At 42.4% G+C, this 24286-nt stretch overlaps 1 protein-coding gene across 2 annotated transcripts in view; it reads left to right on the forward strand.

The window, feature by feature from the left end:
- The first annotated feature begins 1397 nt into the window (after window positions 1-1397).
- Window positions 1398-24286, forward strand: part of dock1 (dedicator of cytokinesis 1) — a 164511-nt gene continuing 141622 nt past the window's right edge. Inside the window, exons 1-5 of one of the 2 annotated variants that reach the window (XR_008833447.1) lie at window positions 1398-1634; window positions 18813-18896; window positions 22053-22093; window positions 22214-22269; window positions 23099-23195. Coding sequence is in view for 1 of the 2 variants with exons in the window: in XM_056429061.1 (XP_056285036.1) it covers window positions 1592-1634; window positions 18813-18896; window positions 22053-22093; window positions 22214-22269; window positions 23099-23195 (321 nt within the window). In the remaining variant the exon portion in view is untranslated. The remainder of the gene's footprint in view (window positions 1635-18812; window positions 18897-22052; window positions 22094-22213; window positions 22270-23098; window positions 23196-24286) is intronic. The other variant, XM_056429061.1, reaches the window with a different exon arrangement.

Raw genomic sequence — 24286 nt, forward strand, 5'->3', positions numbered from 1 at the left:
ACTAATGAGCAGATTATCCACGGTATTCCATGAGTCACTTAGTGCTTCAGAAATCGTCCTCGTGAATTCCTCTTGTTTTCTGCTCCTCCCTGTGATCTCGTGGTTGGCGGCAGAGGATGAGGCGCTGTTGTCCTCAGGCCTCCAACCGAGCCATGTGACATTTGCAAGGCTATCCTCAAAATGGGCCAGTGTCCTCTCGGATAAGTAGCCGTGACCCACATGATGTCCCACGCTGCGTGGGTGAAGGGCGTTTTCAAGGCGAGGCAAGATTCTGTTTCAGCTTCTTCTCACATTCTTTGTCTGATAACATCAAATCAAATCAAGAACCCAATTGAGTTGGGACAGATTTAAACAAGGTTCAAGAGATGTAGTTTATTGGACGTGAGCGTCAGTTTGAAAGCGACACCGCCCTCTGCTGGCGATACTCCAACATGACAAGTGGAGAAAGTGAGCGCGACGAGAGAGAGAGGTCATGGGTTTGAGAGACTTCTCTAAAAGATGGGACGCCACCATTAAAAAAAATGCAACATTTGTGCAAACACGATGAAATAAGATGAGAGTCTTCAAATGTGTGCACCAGGTGCATCCCCCTGATGTCATTTATTTAGCACCTGCAGCTCTGTGGAGAAACTCTTATTAGTTTAACACATAACAGCTCAGAATCACAGGCTCACATTGGCTCCTGTAGCTTCACCATAAAGGAAGGACAAGGACAAAAGCTGAATACATCTTATTATGTGGTTGAACCAATCAGAGGGACACTCTCTGTGTGTTGCATCACCATATTAAAGGTCACAGTAATAGGCTTTTTTAATGGTTAGATAATATGTATGTATTTTAAGATGAGTAAAGCAGAGAGATTATATCATTGACACCCCCAACGCTTATATTTTGCCTGTGAATAAATAAAAAGGAATTGTGTCTAAACTATAACTAATCGAAGGCAAACTCAATGCACCACAATCAAACACCACTTTGCAATAGTAGTATTGTGTATTGTTCTCTGTTTTGGATATCTGTGTTTTGTGTATCTTCTTGCAAGCATTATATACCCAATAGAGGAAAAAATCAAACCAAACAATCAGGTTTTTCTTTTCTTTTCAAAAGTACCGTAAAAAGTTTAGTAAGCTCATTCTAAAAAAATGTAAACTAATTAAAAAACAAACAACAACGACAACAACAACAACATATAAAAGCACACATTATCCTCTGGGAAATATGTCTTAGTGGATAAGGACCTAACGAAGGTCTCAAAGTGTATTCACTGTTTAATTTTTTTCTCCCGTTTTTTTCATTTTATTTTTTATACGGAAACTAATTTGAAACTTTCCAGCAGTCATGCGGCCGCTTCCGCCTCTGCGTCCACAGCAGGGAAAGTTTAGCGGGACTGCCGCGGTGCGAGCGGCGTTCCCCTTCCTCCCCCTCGCGGAGCGTCCTGTCACTGGTGGAAAATGGCTGCTCGGAGTGGCTCCCCAAAGCTCGGAGCGAAGTGAAGGGAGGAACAAAAAAAAAGAGAAAAAAGTCCGCGTTAACTACAAGAGGTCACGACTGGAGCCCCTTTCGGCCACCCCCACGCGACCACTCGGGGACGATGTCTCGCTGGGTGCCCACGAAGAGGGAAAAGTACGGCGTCGGTACGTAAACAAGAAGAAGTTGCACGCTCCATCGCTAGCTCGCCCTAGCTCTCCCCCTCTCTCTCTCGCTCTCTCGCTCACTCTGCAGCACAAGTTTTGGACGGGTTTGTGATTTATAAAAGAAGACAGAAGAAAAAGAGAAAACAAAGCTACGGGGCTTACGGGGCTGTGTGTGTGTGTCGCTCGTGTGGCTGCGCGCGAGATTAGTTCGTTTGCTTCGAAGTCGCGTGAACGCGAACAACTCTCACGCTAGTGTTTTGTGCATGAAACACCAACACAAGGAATGTCTGTCTATTGTGAGGAGAAGGACTGTGTGAGTGTGCGAGTGAGTGTGTGTGTATGTGTGTGTGTGTGTGTGTGTGTAGGGGGGGGGATTGGGAGTCGGGAGTCGTGAGAGGCGCGCCTCGTCTCAGCCTGTTTCCTGTGTTCCGGGGCCTCCGCCGCCGCCTCGTTAAGGACTCCTCCGCGGAGCGTGTGACTGTTTAGATTGCTCCTTGTTGTTTGTTGTTTACTCCTCAGTCTGTTTTTTTTAACGCGTTTTGACTTTATTTATTTCTTCTCACTTCCTGAAGTGCTTTGAAACCAGGCACCTTGTCCCGAAAACACCGTTTGTGTGTCTTGTGTGTGTGTATGTTTGTGTGTGTGTGTGTCTTGAGTAAATCATCACAGAAAGTATCTGTGGGTTATTATGACTTCAATTAGAACAGTACCTTCAGGAGCCAACGTTTGCTCCATCTGCCACTGCTAAACAGTCATGCATATTTATTATGTTTTAATCACTCACTTTTACTGACATCTTGTTCGATACTGTTGCAGTTTTGGCAGATGCTGAAGAACCATTTTATCTCGAGGACCTGATGTCAATTGACATCAAACCACACGGTTTCATTTGTCTAAATTGTTGGCCTCCGGGGCCACGAAGTCTGTTGGTTCACCTGGCCGCGTTGGATGTAATCTTTGAATACATTTCCATAACTGTTTAACACCGCAGATAACGCACATGCCGGCGATTAAGAGAGTTGAGGATTGATGGATCGTCCGTAAAGGAACTGCAAACTACCTCGTAAACCACTCTGATGAAAACGAGATAGTCGGAAAACGCATATTGGAGAGCAACGCTGATTTGTTTAACTTTGCTGGACTACACACGAGAGAGCACCAGGGTTGGCTTGTGCTGGAAATAATTGTGGGATGGATCTAACCCTGATGTTTTTTTGAATAAATGTTTCCACCGATTCCCTTAAGGTTAAACCGTTCAGTCAGCACTTAAGCAAATTTTTTTTTCTCCAGAAAAATGATTTGATGTACCCCGCCGCGTGCACACTGATCCCATTAGTGGCACCGAGGCTTGCATCTGTATGACGGATGCTGATGCTGATTGATGGACGTGTTCAGCAGGTTACACCGAACCCTGATTTTGTCATCCCCTGTTTGCAGTCCGGTCTGCGCTCCATGAGCAAGGGGGGTCTCTTGAGTGGATATGTGGTCGGCTGGGGTTTACATTAGTGTGTGTGTTGGGGGGGGGGGGGGGGGAGAAAAGTGTGCTGCTCTGATGCTAATAATTGCCTGGGCATATTCTCAAAACATAGATGAGATTTTTGAAAGTGGAAGATCTTCACAATCCGTATGGGGCTCTCTGAATGCGAGACTGGACGAGTCATTAGGAAGAGGAAAGGCATCGGCGGAGGACTGATGGGGTTTCATACTGTATGTTTTGACCAAGTAGCACTAATGAGCACTCTGTGAGACCTCTTATGCTCACAGTGGACCAATTCCTGTTTCAGCTCAACTTTTGTCATTCCATTTACTGCTCATATGGGCCCCATGGCTTTATTAGTGTTTGTAAGAAAACCGTCTCCTTTAGTCTTTCACAGCAGTGTTGATAATAAATGTGTTCTTACACAGAGCAAAGCCGTGATAATAAAGGGCTTTGTTATCAGACTGGCCGGTTCGCACTACAGAGGCTGATTGTGGAAGCAAGGCTTTGCACAGTATTGCTTGCTCCAACAACCAGTGTTATGAATTTAACCGTATTAGATTTGTGTCACTGTGATAACTGCGAAAAACAAATGCCAGCTCAACAACAACAACAACAACAGTATTTTTCTTTCTTTTTCTTTGGTGCTTTTTGTAGTTCTGCTGGCCGTTCTGATCCTCTGTGGCAACCGAAGGCCTCACTGGCTCATTATCTTCAGCAGTATGGGATGAGCTCTTCAGAACTCAAATGGCTGGTTGTAGTTCGAGCTGCGTAATGTTTTATATCAAAGTTGTGATATAAGACAATATTATCATCTTTTGATTTTATCGTGCCATCATGATTATGGCTTTAACTACACATTATTTTTTATTATTGATTGTCTGTTTTTTTAAAACTTATTTAGTGTCTATACATTGTTGGAAAGTAGTATCAAAGGCATAGAAGTTTTGAACAATTATTACAATTGTCATACTGCACTAGTCATGATTTAACTGATGGATTGTCCTCTTCTTAAAAGCTGCATTATTGCATAGTTTTTTTGCTCCGTGAAGATATTGAGAAGTGATGTAAAATCTCCGGCAATAGTAAAATATTATGTTTGATTTCATCAATACGGCCATGCCCTAGTTTACTGTAGTGAGGAATGAGAACCGGCACACTGGGACTCGGGACACTTTGCTGATACGTCTGTTCTTCTACTTACTCTATCTTCTACTCGGATGGTTTTATTGCAATTTTTACTTCCGTAAAAAAATCACTGGTTTGTAAACATCAGTTGTTGTTGTTGTCGTCATTGTCAGACCTATTCCCGCTGAACAAGGTCTGATATGTGAGCCAGCATTTTGACTTGATTTAATAAACTAATGTTCCTAATCCTCCTTATCCCACCAAAGGCAACGCCCTTTATTGCTTTTATATTCCTTTCTTTACATTGTTTCTCAGGATGAGGGTTACCCCGAGGCTGTAGCGACACTTCTTTTTCCAAACTGTCTTCACTTCCACCGGTATGTTTAAAATGCTGCCCATCAGCCAGGATTTAAATCAGCTGATCTGGTGAATTGATATCATATGATATTATTATTATATATAATTATTGACTTAACTTCATTCTTTGATGCAAGTAAAGCGATCCATTTGTGTATTAATAACTAAATATATAAACCATATCTCTTGTGACCTTGAGGTCATGTCATCACACAGTTCTTCTGCTGGTCAAATGCCGACCAGCCTGGCACTTTGGTCGCCTAGTTCTTCTTGTGGCATCTCGAAAGTGATTTAAAAAGGACCTCTGGGAAATGTTTCTTGGCTGTCTCTCGGTTCAGTGATGAATTTACCAGAAATACGTTTTGATGCAAATTTCATGTGTTGTCTGGCTCATTAATTCTGTTTCATCTGGATGTTGCTGTTCCTTAAAAGAGACTTCAGAGGGTCTTGGTTCTGGAAAGAAAACCAGGGAACACAAAGCAACAGCACTATTTACTCCATCTTCACGTCGCTGTTGAGACTTGACCATTACCCTCGCGAGCGTGTGCCGTCAGAAGAAATGTGCTCCACCTCTCAATGCGTTGCCCTTTTGTTGTTTAGCTTTAAGTTATGTAACACAGCTGCAGTTTATGGACATAAATACTGCTTCCTGTGGGTCAGATCCCCGACTGGCAGCTTATCGAAGAGGACAATTGGGCACACGGGCATATACACACCGAGGCCCTGAACGTTACACGCTTCGGTGTGGCTATGATTCATATTTTTAAGCTGCTGTGTGACAGACCCCAGACGGCTCTCATGTGGAACAGGTTAGCGACGAGCGACACATTAGGAGCAGAAAATAGAGACGCAGTGACTCGTCTCTTGATGGAGGCCGTCAGTAAGGTGTGAAGCCCCCCCCCCCTGGAAAACCATCATGTGCAGCAAGCTCACACACATGGTTACAATTAAAACGTAGACTCGGAGACCACACAAAATATGGAAGAGTGGAATTAATGTCGGCCCCTTTTATTAATTTTCTTTTTATCAGTTTACTGCGTTTACGACGCAGGGAGTTATTTTCATTCCTTTTTTTATTCAGAAAAAGCCATGTGTGTGTGTGGATGTGTATATGAAAAGCAGGGGGAAAGGTGTGGCTCTTTTCGTCATTGGCAGATATCGCAGCGATTCATTCTGAGATAAGACATTCAATATTACACAGTGGTAGAAGGAGCCACCTGATGCGTCTCTCCCGACACTTAAACTTTATCCAAGGGAAGAGGAAAAAGCTGAGCTGACAAGTCTCAAACTTTTGCTTTTGACTGCAGTGAAATAAAGAAGCTGATTAATAGGAAGGAGAAAGGAGGAGATGCAGAGACGATCAGAAGAGGGGTGATTTAGTCTGGCGAGGAGATAAACAAACCGTTTCATCTTTGTTTGTGTGTGTTGCAACTCCAGGTGGTGTTTATGATCAGCCACCTTTGCTCATAAATAAAACTGCACACACAGAAATTGCTTGTCTTTTGCAGCAGAGGTAGGTGATACAATTCTAGGATGCACAAAGCTACAGTGTGATATTTGTTTTCTCGCACGTCCTTCGTTTGTTGCGGCGACCAATATATGTGTGTGTGTGTGTGTGGCTGTCTGGCAACGAGAACGTGTTTTTATTAATGTGTGCGACCGCCTTGAGCGATCTCCTGGAGCCTTGAAGCTAAACTAGCAAAATTACTTTCCAATTGTATGAGTTTGTGCATCATGGCGTTGTATTATTTGTTTTTGCCGGCGTGCAGAATACAGTGTATGCCCTCCACCTGGGAACTAGTCCTGCTCGAGTTTTCCTCCGCCATTTTATCCAACTGCGCTGCACTTATCGGGCTCATCTGTAAACAAAACGTCTTCCTCCTTCTGTCTGCCAACCCTGCATAACATCTGTAAAACCTGGCATGGTTTATATGCACAGTCACATGTCTAGGGCCAATTGGATCCCTATTTGAGTTAGCTCTGTGCTAAAACCGTGTTATTAATACCTACGTTACGTTTGGTATTTAAAGTATATAGAGTATAAAGGCTACTAATCTGTCTCGGTCTGACAAAACAACTAGTTGGTCGTCGTGATCATCATCCTTCTGTTCTCTCTTTGGAGGTCAGAATGACTTTGCTATTCTTTAATCTGAAAGGGAATCGTATATTAGCTGTGGGCCAAGCTGCTTGGTGGGGCACTTCTCATAGAACAGCTCCCACTGGCTTGCTGTGAGATGGTGGCTAAGACAAATGACAGCTGCCCTATTTAATCAGCGCATAGCTAAGTGCTTCCACACTCTTCCTTTTTGGCTCGCCACGTTATATCACACTCCTACATCTTGTTGGAAAAGGTGTCTTTTGTTAAGATGAGAGAGCGAGGGGGGAGGGGAGAGAATGATGCGATTGTGAAGAATTTAACCTTCGGATTAACGCAGGTGAAAATGCCCCCTAGCAATCCTTGCCGTTTGTGAAACTCTACGACCACACCGTCAATATCAAACGGATAGCTCATAAAATGATGTGGATATGATGTATTTGTAAAAAAAACTCCGAGACGACTTCAATGTACGGCGACGGCCCTTCTTGGCAATTTGTCAAAGTCGGCAAGTCACAAAGAAGAAAGGACACACAAACAAACACATCTGGGTGGACCATGAATGATGAGGGTCTTACCTAGTGCTCGACTACACAGGGAGGTGGGCTCCGGTATCCAGAGTATTGATTGTGGACATGCCAAGCAGCTTGTGCATTGTCTGAATAGAGTCCTGCTGTGCTGCTTTTGCTCACTTGACAGATGGCTAATGGTGTGGAACACGTCAATGTGAAACAAAGGTCACTGATGTAGACTTTTGCAGTTGCATCATTTATTATCAGCTGGATAAAATTAATATATAGGAACTGCCAACTGCCATGTATTGTTTCAGGCAGCCACTTAACAGGGTTGTGTAAAGTCGATGGTTCATATTCATGAACTTCAGCTTAGTTTACCATCTGAAGACTTTCATTGATGATAATAACCACGAGAACCTCCCTATAGATTATTAAGACAAAGTCCTTTTTCCTCAGAGTAAATTGGACACAAATATGGCAGTATAGGAACCGTGACATTTTTTTAACCATAGTCATTTTAGTGTCTTTATTGGAATCTAATACAAAGGAGTAATTGGGGTGATCAGTCCATCATGGTTGCCATGAGTTGTTACCAGGACCAATCAAATGGCAGTGAAGTTTCCTTGTCTTCTGATCAGTTTAATTATTAATTAATAATTTATCATATTGTATTCTCCCTATGGATAACTATTATATTATGTTTACCCCCTTGCGTACCAGCTATAAATATCTATTTTTAAATGTGAATGACTTTTGTGAATGACTTTTAAGACTTTTTTTTTTTAACAACCCCAAAAAATCAAATGAACGTTAAGCAGAGAGCAAACTCTTAATGGAAACATTATCATAAACGATGTCAATTAGCAAACGTAAATAAATATTACACATTTATTAAGATGACATTTTTCTTCGTAGGAGACTCACTTTTTAGAGAGAATAAGATGCACAATTGCTAAATGGAAACCAAATTGAATGTCTTGGGGGAGGGGGGGAAACGAGAGGAAAGAAATTGGCAGTGAGTGCAAGGCTGTAAACTCCGCCTGCATTTAGTATTCGTCACAGCACCGAGCCGACCGCTCTGACCGAGGCTTCATTCGAGCCTGCAGCTGAGCCGAGCGGCGCCAGGCTGCCAGTGGGTGAGCCGACACCGGGCGACCGCTCTGCTTCTGCGGGTCAAGCGTGAGCGAAAAGGGCCGGCTCCATTGGAAAACTCCCATCACAAGTATCCCAGGAGACGAAGTGTAGAGTGCAGACGGCATCAACATGTTAAACCACCTTACGCTGGAAGACGTTCTCATTTAAGCACATTTTTAATGCAGTAAACTTGTCTTGTTGTGTTTTCCCGGCATGATACGAGATGGTTTTGAGTAATCCCGCATGCTGAAACTGAAATTCATGAATAGCAGAAACCATTGTGTTTACTAACAATGAGGCTATTCAGGTTATAACAACAAATGGCAACATTAATATCAGCTGCAGTCCCTATTAGTGGTGCATTTGTCACCTTTTAAAATGTCCTGTGTTTTTTCCCTTTTGGTGGACTTGCAGAGGAGATGACAGTCATTGATTGTGGCTCCAGACAGGCCGGGGATTGCCACGTGCAGCTAGAGTCAGCCTTTCAGTTGGGCTGGCATTTGATGAAATGGCCTTTTGTGTGTGTGTGTGCGGCTAAATACTTGATAAAGTCAGCGCTCTGCAGCTCCGATGTTGGACAGCCCATGGAGGCAGTTTTATTATTTCATTGAGTGGCAGCTCGACTCTGTGATCAACCTTTAGGGATTCACGTGAAGTCGTCTCACTGCGGCAGCCGACACCTCAGTCTGCCTTTTGTTTAAAAAGACAAAGACAAGATTCTGCAGACATGAAATGAATCTTCATCTGGCCATCACATCACACACGTCTGCCTGAACTTTAAAAATGTTACGCCTCTTCGGTAGTTGCATAGATCTAGGCCAATTAAAGTAATGCACATATCCAGCTAACTTTATTCTCATTAGCGATCAGTCAATTACTTTCTCGATTTCAATTTTGATCTGTAAAACGTCTGAAAATCGTGCAACGTGGTCAAAACATCAGCATCAGTATGTGCACAATTAAGCATTGATTTGTTCTACACAGTCAAGTGTACAGTTCAGCCGATGAACACCAATACGTGTTTGGAGTAGTAATATTTGTGATTTTGCAGACTTACATTGAGCTCCATGCAAATTGATGGTGACTGTTATGCAAGCGGTCTTCGAGTGCACTTGAAGTACTCGACATGTTCTGAGGAGCTGCCTGTGAATGCCCGTATAGTATAGAGTGTGTCAGGAAACATTTATTTGCAGTGCTGTTTTTCTGTGTGTTCTCTATTTCACAGAGCATACGATAATACGTTTTTCTTTTTCTACATTATCAGAACAGTCTCGTCATGCTTTACACATTTCAGAACCGTCATTCGTGAAACCACAAGCGCCACATCGCCATGTAACCTATGAGACACTGACAGTAAACAAATAAAGAAGGCTCTCTACAGACGACACGAGCCTATAAATACATCATTAGAGACATTCTGGGTGGTTGTTTTGCTGGCTGCACATTTTTTTTCTACCCGAGAGCGCACATCTGGCATGAGTGCTACTCCAATTAAGTTAGGCTATTAAATTAAACGATTGATGGGGTAGTACTTATTTATTTATTATTTAATTAGCAAATTATTATTCCACAAATGCATGTCTGTGCTTCTGCAGATGCGTCGAAACGGCATCTGAACTGAGTACACGGTGTCTTTGCTTGGGTACACTGTGTGAAGAGTACTTGATGATGTCGGCAGTGCGTGACTGCAGGCACCTATTGCTGCCCCCCCCCCCCCCCACTTTCTTTATTGTCGTTGGACGTTTCAAAGTTTTGTCATCACTGCCACGGTTGTTTAGTTTAGTTTAGTTTATTGTGATCAGCAAAATATACAAAAATCAAAATTCAGCAAAAGAAGAAAGTGGCTGACCGAAAGGGTCAAGGCTGAAGCTATCAAGCTTATTAGTGCCCTAACCTATAATTTCACAAAAAAACTTATTTCAGAGAACCATATACATATATATATATATATATATACATGTACACATGTACATACATATACATATACACTACCGTTCAAAAGTTTGGGGTCACTTAGAAATGTCTTTATTTTTCAAAGAAAAGCACTGTTTTTTCAATAAAGATAACATTAATCAAAAATACACACTATACATTGTTAATGTGGTAAATGACTATTCTAGGTGGAAACGTCTGGTTTCTAATGAAATATCTCCATAGGTGTATAGAGGCCCATTTCCATCAACTATCACTCCAGTGTTCTAATGGTACATTGTGTTTGCTAATCGCCTTAGAAGACTAATGTCTGATTAGAAAACCCTTGTGCAATTATGCTAGCACAGCTGAAAACAGTTATGCTGGTGATATAAGCTATAACTGGACTTCCTTTGAGCTTGAAGTTTGAAGAACAACATTAATACTTCAAATATTAATCATTATTTCTAACCTTGTCAATGTCTTGACTATATTTTCTATTCAATTTTCAATTCATTTGATAAATAAAAGTGAGTTTTCATGGAACACAAAATTGTCTGGATGACCCCAAACTTTTGAACAGTAGTGTACATACACATACATACATATTCACACACACATATATACACACACACACACATAAATACATAAAACAAAAACAAAAAACGTGTCCCCATTAACCGTTACTTATGTGATTTCTGCTTCAGTAGAAGTTGCTGCAGCCTCGGCCGCACGGCTATAAATAACAACACGAAGAACGGGTCCGAGGCATTTCCTGTTGCACGTGGTTGTTGTCGCTCTGCTTGCAGCCGCCATCCGGTGAAGGTCGAGCGCCGTGTCCTGCGCCTGTCCGTCAGTAAAGACCCATTGTTGGCAAAGTGCCTCCGTAGTTGTTTCAAAGTAAACTCGCTGAGTCAATGGCAGAGTTTCTTCAAACATTTGAAGGTAATTACGCTCTCATTAGGATGCGTATCGCAAGAGATGTAACACGGGGACAGGAAATAATTAGCTACTTCTTGCTGTGCAGAAGGCTAATCTGTGTGGATTCTGCCAAATTACTTCTCCGTGCTGCGTGTCGCCACAGGAGGAATAAATACAACCTCGTGATCTGTTCCCTTTGTTTTCCAAAAGTGGGGAAAAAAAAGAAAAAAAAAGTGAATGTCTTGAATATCATTTTCAAGATGGTTTTTTAAATGTTTTGCCTGTTGAATGGGTGAGACCGTGAAGGTGTGAGAAATAAATTCCAAAGGCAATGAGCTCTTTGTGCAAAGAGCCAGCGCAGACACCCGGGTACCACCGCAAATACCACCAGAGGTTCTCTGTGTGAGAAGTCTGTGCTCAGTTCGCCGTAAGGAGCGACGTTCTCCCCTCTCTTTCGGTCCCTGTTGTATTTTTTGTTTGCAGTTATCGGCCCTGCGTTAGATTTTGTCCTGAGGCCCGCGTTGGAGGCGCATGGCGGCACGTTCTGCCAAAAGGTGTTGATGCTGTTGGAATCCAGTATTGGCTCATAGATATCTCCACCTGCTCCTCCCTTTACCTCTCTGGACGCTATTATATTTTTACACCCTTCCGTTTCTCTCTGCACTTGCCTTTTCATTTGTTTATTTACTTCATTCAACGAGTATTGTTAATCTTCCTGTTGCCATACAAAGCTTCAGTATTTCCTTCTGGCTTCCTGGAAAGGCCCCATCTATTGTGATACAGTAATCTCAAGTGGTATTTCCTGCTTGTTTCCAGGCAGAGGAGGAGAAATCTGGTCCTACCAGTGAGCGAGAGAGACCTGGGGCTTTCCTCTCTACCAGCTCTGCTGCTGTCGTATTCATTTCAGGTTAATTACAATAGCATTATCTCCACTTTCCAACTGAAGATAACGCTAACAGGGTGTTGTATGTAATTGTTTTAAGAGCAAACGTGCTGATTCTGTTCGTATTTCACAATCCCGGGTTCACTGACTGCATTTGCAACACAATTAGAACCATCGGGCTTCCGTCTGGACGCCTAAACCTCTTATTAAACCCTATTAGAGGGAGGCTTGAAATTAATTATCATGTTTTCCCTGCCTTGTACGTCTCTGAGAAAGCTCCTTCTCCTGCTGAGTGTTACAAACGAGCTTAATCGCTGACAGAGAATGTCTCTCAGCCGACCCCCAGCGGATCTACACCACTGGGTATTTTAACAACCTCCTTGGAGGTTCTTCTTCTTTACTTGGTTTTGAAAAGATCTCCATAAGAGTTAAAAATTATTTAAATGATGAAGAAAATATTTTAGCATGTCTTGGAATATCCTTGAAACAATCAGATTTGTGTTCCCACATCAACGCTTACAGTCCAAGCCTATGTGTGCAGGTCACAGGGCTCAACTCTAACTTTGAAAATGTAGTTGCCGGGCTGACCACTGGGCATCCCAGGGTTCGTACGGTCCTGGAAAACCTGGAAAAGTCATGGAATTTTAAAATGGTCATTTCCAGGCCTGGAAAAGTCCTGGAAAAAACGTAAATCATAAAAGTTTTGGAAAAGTCATGGAAATGTGTTATCATCACATGTTCATTTATGCGGAGTTTAAAATAATTAATGTTTTTTAAAGAAAGACGCTCAAAATATAAGCCGGCGTACGCTCTCAATACGCAAAATGTTCTAAATTGTTCATGTTTATACTGAGATTTCAGTTTGGTCATGGAAATTCGGTTTAAAGTCCTGGAAATCCATTGGTCAAAATGTGTAAGAACCCTGACATCCATTTTTTTATTTTGTTGTCACTTTTGTCACAAAATGTCTTTGCCTTTATTATAGCATTGACAATAAGAAAAATAACGTGCTCCACTATACCACTGAAGACCGTTATGTTTCTGGTCGGTACCGTGACCTTTGTTTTAAGATTATTAGTCATGTGCAATGTGGTACAGTGTTCCTCCCGGTTGCGTAGCAGCACTCGGCAGATCCCTGAAGAATCCCTGCCAGCTCTACAGCCGAGCTGCTCCGCCTCACCACCAGCAGGGCTCATCGGGGAAACACCACCTCACCCGGCTCCCATTTGTCCCACACAAACGACTTCACCAGGTTGATGTCAGACAAGTTTGTTTTCTTCTCCAGGCTCATTTAAAATCATCCTGCCTGTAAATGTTTTGACACAAAGGCAAATCCAGCCCCATATGGGAAGTCATAACATCTCAAATCTAGATAATTGGGACATGGGTGAGGAAAGAAATAATGTGCCGTCTGTATATTACCATCCTCCCGCTAAACCGTCGAATTGAATCCACTGTGTCCTCCAGTGAGGTGATGCTTTAAAATAAATGAGCTCTCTGTTGAATCCATTGAGACAGTTGCATTCGAGTTCTATGGTCAGATGTGAAGTGTGTCTGTGTGTGTGTCTGTGTCTGTGTTCTGCTGACTACTGTCTTGCCTCGGAGACCCCGAGTCTAATGATCTTCCTCCATTTAGTCGCGCTGCCAGGATAAGCGCGTTGTCAGTCCGCTGTGTCGTTCAAGTTAAGCACTGTATTTAATTCATATTCCCTTGTTCTTCATTACTGTGTATTGCTGGTTTCTCACAGCCCTCCAGTCCTGCTCGCCGTCTCATACGGGATCGGGCTGCTTGGGACGTTTTTGTGTCCACAGTCTGTGCGGGCACTTGCTCAAAACAAGGCAAAAGCGAGAGGCGTGACTGGGATGCAGTTTCGCCGCCTTGAACGCACCACAGACAAAATAATTTAAATGAGACCGAACCGACTCGACTGTTTTTGATTGTATTCAACGCTATAGGTAGGACAACAATATTTCCCCAAAAAAACTGAATGCTGTGGAGCTGCAATTAACAATTATATTCCTTACAGATCAGAGGTATTTATTCAAGTGATGAATCGTCAGTTTATTAATGACACGAGAGAAAGAAAAGCAGGAAATGCCCACAAAAGGCCTTTTTGGGAGACAATGAAATGCTTTCGGTATCCTGCATGCCGGCTCACTGCCTCTCTCACTGGAGCGCTTGGAGCGAAGTGGAGCCTGTGTTAGTGTTGTTAGTACTACATGTGCTTTAACAACCAGACAACGTGTCGGTTGTAAAAGGAGGTCTATCGAGGAGCTGCGAGGAGGGAATGTTTGGTATTTCCGCTTCATTGACTAACGCGATCAAAATAGTTGCTGATGATTCTTGTGTTGATGGCGTAATCGAGGAATTTGAAAAAGGGAGTCACCGTGTTCAGTGCCATAGGGATGGAATAGTAATAGTGGAGTGTCCCTAGTTTGAGAAGTCTGTTGTGGCCCACTGTCCGCATCAAGCCGGCTTTTTTCCTTTTGCCTGTCTCTAGTTGATGCTCGTCATATGATATGATATTCCTTAAATCGTCCCACAGTGGGGACATTTCAAAAATCACTTAGTCATCTAGCAATCCTTTCATTCAGTTCATATTTGTTACCTTCGCATTGAAAATGCGGAAGGTTATGTTTTGATCGCCGTGTATTTATTTATTTATTTGTATGCGTGTTATTCGCAAAACTCAAAAAGTATTGAACCGAATCGCATGAAATTTGGTGGGATGATTGTTTATTATCCGGGGACCAGTTGATTAGATTTTGGGATCGATCGGGTCAAAGTTCAAGGTCAAGGTCATGGAAAGGTCAACATCTTTTTTTACCATAGTACGATACGTTTTTGTCCAATTGGCATGCAACTAATGCCAAAATGTTCATAATTCAATGCCCAATCTTGTGATATGCGAAGGTATGCGCTCTACCGAGTGCCCGTTCTAGTTTGTTTATTTATTTGTTCAGGGTCTCTCGAAATGTATCCACAAAAATGGGGATCTCCGGGGAAATCTTGTGGAGTGACTTCAGAGATGTAACGGCCTCCCTGGCGTCACCTCGACGCCGCAGCTCTTCGAAAGGCCCGACCGGATGCAGAGTTGCCTCATGCTCCACTCTGTCTTCTCCTCCTGGAGAATCCTCTCGTCTGGCATTTCCTGGCTGCCTCCCTCTGTGGGCTCACAGCCCAGAGGGACGCTTTACAAAACATCAAGAGGCTCAGTCTCTCTGCAAAGAGCCTTTTCGACGCACTTCTCTTTCCTCCCCCTTTCCCGCCCCTCGGAAATCAGAACTGTATTTTCATCCCAGTGTAATGATATGTTATTCCCTGCGTGGATTAGTGCAGGTTATTAGTGAGCACAAAGTGTAGAATTACAATCAGTCCGGTGTTTACGTGAGTCTTTTTATAATTGTGGAGAGGGCGTAGATGTGTGCTGGCTAAGTGGATCGGTCTGTAATCTGATTCCTCACTTCTTAACCTCTGAATTTTTTTCCTGATTGTTGCACCGCCTCATGCGAGGGGTTATGTATGGTAATGAGTCCCCGGGAAATGATGCCGCTTTTTATCACGTTTCCCCAAAAAATCATTTGCATGGCGTACTCCAGGGAGAATATGGTCCATTTCCTCATCCTCTTCGTCTTTTTCCTCTGATGGATTTGCTTCTCCTTCACTGCCTCTAAATTGACATCAGTTTACTCTTGGGTATGCAAATCTAGGTTTATGAGTAATCAGAGCTGTCATTCAACCCCCGCACGACAGGAATCACTTTGGCGCCTGTGTTAAAATGCACCGCCGCTGCCTCGCACGTCAGGATTGTGTTTGATGGTTGTCATTTACTCAGCATCTTCCCAGGGTGTCGTTTGTGATCATTCTGTGATTGCACCTCTTGCCCACTGAGGCTCTCCGGAGTTCTCTGAGCTCCCATTTGTTTGATATGAGGCCTCGTCTCATTTGCGGTGATCACAGTGGCAGTTTTTCATTCTCTGGTGAAATATGATGCCGCTCGTCTCCGCGTCGGAGCTGTTTGTTTTGCGCCGCTCCCTCTCTCGGCACCTGACGTTTAGATAACACGCTGCATCAGCTGGACCCGTGACCCGGTTCCAAACAAACCGGTGATGGAGCAGAGTCCTTTCTGGACACTGTTAATGACGGTTTAATCGAACGCACCCCGCTACACGGAGACGAGACGGCTCTCTGATGACTGCTCCCAGATTAATCCCACCTACCTTTTAATTGTTACCTTCCAACTTTTGTAGGTACCTTTTAGTATCCCCGCGTGGTGCCTTTGAATTCATTTCCTGGGGTCATTGTTCCATCGTCAGCCCACGGCTCGTGTTCTGGTGGCTTCGCCGGGCTCGTTGGATTGTCCTGGGGATCGCAGAGTGCACTGTGGACATGCACGTGAATATGCACATACGCTTTGAGAACTAAGCCACGCCGACAGGGCCGAATGAAACGCCGTCACGTGGCATTTTCTGCCCCCCACTTAGCAGAGGGCTGCCGGACTGATGATACACACAGGCTGAACATCAGATACACGCCGTCAGAGGTGTTGTGTAACCTCACTCCGACTGCTCGGTGGTGAGCAAGGTCGTCCTTCAATCAAAGGATCGGTGGTTCGGTTCCCCGGAGCCAATGTCGATGTGTCCTTGGGCAAGACACTTAACCGCAGAATAGCTGCCGTAGCTGTGCCTACGGTGTGTGAATGTTAGTTACTGCTGATGTGCAGGCGGAATGTAGCTCCTCCCATCAGTGTATGATTGGGTGTGAATGATGTCTTGTAGTGTTAAAGCGCTTTGAGTGGTCCGAAGACTAGAAAAGCGCCATACAAGCAAAGTACAGGTCCAATTTAGAGAGCATTTAAAGTCTGAGGCAACATCAGGCTTGACTTAAACATGGATTTCCGAGCAAAAAATTGCAAATAAATATAGGTAAATGTTCCGACTTCTCATTTAATACAAAATCTTTACTCTTCACTTATTTCAGATGGTGAGTCCCTCTGATATAATAATGACTGCTAATCAGCTCCTCTGGTGAAAGGTGACGTTCGGAGGAAATGGTCGATTCCCTTGATGCACCATTAGCAAGCTGGGAAGGCTCCAGTGCCTTCAGGGAGGGTCTCTTTTAATGAAGTCATTCACCTCTGGAAACCTCTGTTGAAGTGGCCCCCCGCATGCGTTCCCTCAACAGGACATGCACACACACACGCACACACACTTGTGCCATTACTCCCTTCAGGTGTCCTCTCAGAGCACCGCCATCCACATGGGCATCTGTCATGCTGTTTTGTGTGTGGGGGGTTTGTGTTGTGTGTGTGGGAGGGGGTTGTTGGGGTCGAGCTTGTAGCATTTCTCAAAGACGCGTTGTTCATGGCCAGTTTGACAGCGACATGTTGTTCACCTCCTCACACGGAGTGAGAGAACAAGTGACACCAGTCAGGATTTTATCTTCAATACACTGACCGTGACATGTGGATGCAGCTCTGACCGTAAATGGAGAACAGCGTCATTGTATTTGTCAATGTACATGAAAAGGTATCCACAGAAGCCTTTTATTCTGAAATAAATGTTTTTTTATTTTATTTGTGCCATTAACTACTGATTGAATACATCTGTTTTGCATTTGCTGGTGAGATATTAACTGCCTCTGTCTCTTTTGTTGTTCCAGTTTATCGCAATTAGTGTTAATAGATTTCAAATACATACACAAATTAACCCTTGTGTTGCCTTAGGGTCATTTTGACCCGAATCAATTTTACAAATTACACCCTCCCCCGCTTTAGGATTAATTTGACCCCATTCAATGTTTAATGTCGGTGTTCTTTCGGTAGTCAACAAACAAACATAAAGTGCCTCACACTTAAACTTGGAAAACAATATTAATTCTAATAATTTTCTGGAGGTTATAATTGCTGGCGTCAAATTGAACCCAAAGGGTAAAATATGTTAGTAAATATAAAGGTAACAGGAGGGTGAAACATTGAATCGGGTCAAAATGACCCAACGGCGGGGGGAGGGTGTAATATTGATTCGGGTCAAAATGACCCTAAGGCAACACAAGGGTTAAGCACACGGGATGAGGGATTTGTTTTTGGTGCCGATCCATGAATGCAAAAAAGAGATTTCTTTCTATCTCTCCATTCAAGTGGGGCTCTGGTCTTTAGGCGAAGTCCAACACAGTTGGTTTGTAGCTGCTGAGTTGCGTTCAATCATTACCCTTAAATTAATTGTTATTTTGCTGAAGTCGATACACTTTTCCTTTTGTCTTTGAACATGTTGGCGATAAACCAACTTCAGGGAGCAGCCCGTGATTCGCTCTATTGATCAAACAAACAGCAGAGTGTGTTTTGTAGTGTTCACTGGAGAACCAAAAAAGCGTCGTCTTGTCCACGGTTTTTGTTTTGTCTGTGAACACCAACGACAACCGAGAACACTGCAGCATTTTATTATCCTCCTGTAATCTGGAGCGAAATCTGTTTTCCACCGGCATTATTGTTGTATTGGCGCTCTCCATCATTATTGGCTTCTTCGCAGTGGGCGGGTAGTGGTTTGTTGATATTGCAGCATTGCTGGTGCCAGCCCCAGTCGCCCCGGTGTCAGAATGTGTGGGTGGACATCCTGTGGATGTGTGAGGCCTCTACTACACATTGAAATGGCACACAATTAGCGCCACAAGGGAGCGCAGAGCTTTATTGCCTTTTTTTCTTTTTTCTCCTCTCCTGTAATATCTCCTCTTATATTGTCCTCTCCCATCTTCCTCCAGCAATCTATAACTATGATGCCCGAGGAGAGGAGGAGCTGTCGCTGCAGATCGGAGACACAGTGCACATACTTGAGACGCACGAAGGTGAGCACATGCTTACTGATGACACGCGTGATCAGCACTGACATGCCAATGTTGGACATTATTTTCCTGTTATCTCTGGAACCTCATGTGTTCAATAAGGTCGAAATATTAATATGATATATATATATATGTGTATGTACAGTGCATCCGGAAAGTATTCACAGCGTTTATTTTTTCCACATTTTGTTATGTTACAGCCTTATTCCAAAATGGATTAAATTCATTATTTTCCTCAACATTCTACACACAAAGTATTGAGCAAAGGCTGTGAATACTTATGTACATGTTTTCGTTCTTTATTTTTAATAAATGTGCAAACATTTGCAAAAAACAGTTTTCACTTTGTCATTATGGGTTTTTGTGTGTAGAATGTTGAGGAAAATAATGAATTTAATCCATTTTGGAATAAGGCTGTAACATAACAAAATGTGGAAAAAGTGAAGCGCTGTGCATACTTTCCGGATGCACTGTATATATGTATGTATATATATATATATGTGTATGTATATAGATGTAATGTGTATGTATGTATATATATATAGATATATACCTGCAAACTTGTCACCTTTCGGTGAAATTCACCGTTTTAAAATCAAAATAGGTCATCCAAGTGAATCGTGTAGATCCGAAGAGTTTTTGTTTTGGGGGGGGGGGTCAACTGGCCGGCCGGCGTTTATGAGATTGGAGTGGGACACGGAGAAAATGTGATGTGGTGCTCTTCCCAATAAAACATCTTTGATGGGACGTGTCGCGTCTCGGCCAATCAGCGTTCAGATGTCGACAGCGTTTAGGGGGTTCAGGTTAACTTGAATGTTAGTCCGCTACATCTACTGCTGTCACGCTGCACGGTGTAGCGATACTAACAAAGTACCCGTACGTTAAACACGATATTATTTAGCATATTTTTTGTATCAATACTTCATTAAAAGAGCGCGCGATCAGAGCGCACGCGCTGCTCCGTGTCAAGCTGTCTGCACGCAATGCGCTGCGCAGCGCTCACAGCGAGTGGCGTCAAGTGGCGGAGCTTTTGAGACTTAAAGTCTTCAGCTTTAAAAAAAAAAAGAAGAAAAAGATGATTCCAGAAGTGAAATGTTTCATTTCTTTGTCTCCAAGGCAGACAGTCTGTAAAGTTATGCAACTCTACAGCTGCTCATCCTATGTATCCTCTGGTCAGATGCAGACTAAAGGCCTCATAGTGTATAATCAATGCTATGACGGCTCCATGTAGTTTCATTAATATCTGGCTGTATTAATACTAATAATACTGCCATTTGTTAAGTGTTGAAAAAGTTGGTAAAAAGTGAACCATACAGATGTTTTATATATATATATTTATATAAAAATATATGTATATATGTTTGTATGTGTATATATATAAACATATATATGTGTGTTTGTGTGTGTATATATATAAGTATATAAACTTTCATTGTTATGCAGATGACACTCAACTATATTTATCGATAAAACCAGAGGAGAGCAACCAACTCTGTAAAATTCAAGCATGTCTTAAAGACATAAAAACATGGATGACCTGCAACTTCTTGATGTTAAACTCAGACAAAACCGAAGTAATTTTAATCGGCCCTGAGCACCTCAGAGATCAATTATCTGGTGATGTGGATTCTGTAGACGGCATTGCCCTGGCATCCAACACCACTGTAAAGAATCTTGGCGTTATCTTTGATCGGGACTTGTCCTTTAACTCCCACGAAGCAAATCTCAAGGACTGCATTCTTTCATCTACGAATATTTCAAAATCAGGCACATCTTGTCTCAAAAGATGCAGAAAAATTGGTTCACGCTGCTCGTTACTTGAGACTGGATTACTGCAACTCCTTATTAGCAGGCTGCTCTAATAAATCTCTTAGGTCCCTCCAGTTGATCCAGAATGCTGCAGCTCGTGTTCTCACTAAAACTAAGAAAGAGATCACATCACTCCTGCACTAGCTGCTCTGCACTGGCTCCCAGTAAAATCAAGAATCACTTTTAAAATTCTTCTCTTAACCTACAAAGCCTTGATTGGTGATGCTCCATCATATCTTAAGGAGCTTGTCGTACCATATTGCCCCACTAGAGAGCTCGCTCACTAATGCGGGACTACTTGTAGTTCCTAGAGTCTTAAAAAGTAGAATGGGAGCCAGAGCCTTTAGTTATCAAGCTCCTCTTTATGGAACCAGCTTCCAATTTCAGTCCGGGAGGCAGACACAGTCACCTCGTTTAAGAGTAGACTTAAGACCTTCCTCTTTGACAGAGCTTATAGTTAGGGCTGAATCAGGTTTGCCCTGGTCCAGCCCCTTGATATGCTGCTATAGGCTTATAGCTGCCAGGGGACGTATTAGGATGCACTTTTTTTTTTTTTTTTTTCCTCTCTCCTTAAGGATGAATTTTCATCTCTCAATCACACGTTACTAACTCTGCTTTCTCCCCGGAAGTCGCGCGACTTTCGTCTCATGGGGGTCATCGGACCCTATGAGACGGCATAGATATCTGCCTGATGGATCGTCTGGGTCGGAATTCCTGCTCATGACTACGCCACTGTCCTGTTGAGACTCCGCCCTCCTCCCCACCGCCATCTGCCTGATGGATCGTGGAGGTCTCCATCGTGGAATATGCCTACTATGAACTATTCATACACTCTGTCATATTCATTGAATGTATTTTAACTCTAAATCTGTCCTTCTGTACACATTACATCTATTGCACCTGTCCATCCTAGGAGAGGGATCCTCCTCTGTTGCTCTCCTCCAGGTTTCTTCCCTTTTTTTCCCCCTGAAGGGTTATTTGGGAGTTTTTCCTGGTCCGATGTGAGGTTTTGGGGCAGGGATGTCTATGTGTACAGATTGTAAAGCACTCCGAGACAAATTTGTAATTTGTGAAATTGGGCTATACAAATAAACTGAATTGAAACTGAATTGAATTGAATATGTATATATTTATGTATATATATATGTGTGTAAATATAAGTATATGTGTCTGTGTGTGTGTCTCTTGTAAATTAACACAGCATCTGTATATCAACTGTAATGTCATTGTTTATTATATATTGATTAACACGAGTTTAATCAAGTGCCGCTTTTATTGATTTGCATTCCTCTCGTGCGATGCGTATGGATAAAAGCAGCGTACGTGTAACACAACTCTGTTCTCCATTAGACTGGTACAGAGGGCATCGGCTGAGGAGAAGATCCAAAAAGGTGAGTGGCCAGCAAACGAGGGTTCACACACGCATATTCATATCCATTGGCTCTTCCCAGCTTCCACTTGACCCGGTTCTACTTTAATGCTGCACGCGGTGTGATCTCTTCCTCTTCCAGGGCATATTTCCTGCTTGTTACGTCCACCTGAAAGAGGCCACGGTCGAGGGCAATGGGTTAGTGCTTATCCACTCTCACTTTTGAATGACATGGTTTCTTTTATTTTCTTTGAGTAGAAGCAAGTACATGTTGGTCTGTACGACCAACGTCTTCTATTACATCATATACAATTTTATATCCGGGTAACGGGATACATCACAGCACATCAACTCATACAATAACCATACTGCACTACAGTGAAGCTTCCATGCAAACAATACGACTGCCAATCACACGAGAGAACACTTGAGTTTAAAACAAAAGACTCAAAACATAAAAGACTCAAATTATTTTCAAAATTGGAGCTTTATTGTTCTGAGAACAATTTCAAGTGTTCCAGGTTTGAAAGTTAACCGGTGAGAAGCAATAGGGGCCTGAATTCAATGTCGTTTAAAAATCTCAAAAATAATTGCCAAATCCCTACTGGCGGTCAGATTTGTACCGTCTCACAGTATATATACTGTCCTATTGCCCAACCCTATGTATGAGGATACATATTTATTATCCGACTGAGGGAGTAGCTGTATGTATGAAAGCAGAGTCTTGTGTTCTGTCAGTCAAAAGTCTCTGGTTGATAAGATGTGATAAGATGTGACATCAGATGGGTCTGTTGTTGTAGCACAACATGTGAGACTGTTTCCTTTGGATCTGTCTTTCACATAAAAGATAAGAAACCCACCCAAACTTCAAAGTCTTTGATTCAGCGGAAAACAATATTTTTCACAGAATTCTAACGAAAGGATATGAAACAACTTTGACTTTACTCTGATATCAGGCAGTGTGTTTCATGCAGACTGTGTGGAGGGCCCAGAGTCACTGTTGGAAATGTTTTCACTGTCACGGCAGGCACAAGGAGACGGTCATTCCCACTGAGCTGCCCCTGGTCCAGGAGGTCACCACCACACTGCGGGAGTGGGCGACAATATGGAGGGATTTGTATGTGGTAAGCACGGCTGTCCACCGCTCAGTGGAAACGCACACTTGGACACACACACATGTTGGCTGTGATAAGGCAATGTATAGATGGTAGAGGGGAAACAAACACTCTGGCTTTTAGCTTCTACAGATAAATCAGTATTGACTTTTGTTTAACCATGTACAGGACTGTCTCAGAAAATTAGAATATTGTGATAAAGTTCTTTATTTTCTGTAATGCAATTAAAAAAACAAAAATGTCATGCATTCTGGATTCATTACAAATCAACTGAAATATTGCAAGCCTTTTATTCTTTTAATATTGCTGATTATGGCTTACAGCTTAAGAAAACTCTAAAATCCTATCTCATAAAATTTTAATATTTCCTCAGACCAAGTAAAAAAAGATTTATAACAGCTGAGTGTTTGTCAAGGCTCAGGAAACCCTTGCAGGTGTTTCGAGTTAATTAGACAATTCAAGTGATTTGTTTAATACCCTACTAGTATACTTTTTCATGATATTCTAATATTTAGAGATAGGATATTTGAGTTTTCTTAAGCTGTAAGCCATAATCAGCAATAAATCAGAATAAAAGGCTTGCAATATTTCAGTTGATTTGTAATGAATCCAGAATGCATGACATTTTTGTTTTTTTAATTGCATTACAGAAAATAAAGAACTTCATCACAATATTCTAATTTTCTGAGACAGTCCTGTATGTACTATTTAAGGTGTATATTAATTAAGAGGCTGAAATGCTATTTATTTGAATCTTGTTTTTCCTAATTTGAGTTACTTGATTTATTTAATTTATAATGATTTACTTCATTTAAGTAGTTTTTGTGAGAGAACTATTAGTATAAAAAAAATATTTTGGGGTTTATCTTACAACACTTAACATGATTTGTATAAGCGTTTTCACACAGTAGACGGAATTTGTAGCCTTAAAAAATGCAGAATTGGTCCGGCTCTGATATGCAAATTATTTTGGTTGAATTCCGCCCAAGGAGATTCCACCGGATCTTAATAATGAAGACCGTTGATTGGCTGCGGTGTGACTTACCGGCGTGATCATGACCTCTTACTCGTCAACAGTTCACACACACGTGCACATGGAT

This window comes from Pseudoliparis swirei, chromosome 13 (genome assembly GCF_029220125.1).
Source record: "Pseudoliparis swirei isolate HS2019 ecotype Mariana Trench chromosome 13, NWPU_hadal_v1, whole genome shotgun sequence".
Lineage (NCBI taxonomy): Eukaryota > Metazoa > Chordata > Actinopteri > Perciformes > Liparidae > Pseudoliparis > Pseudoliparis swirei.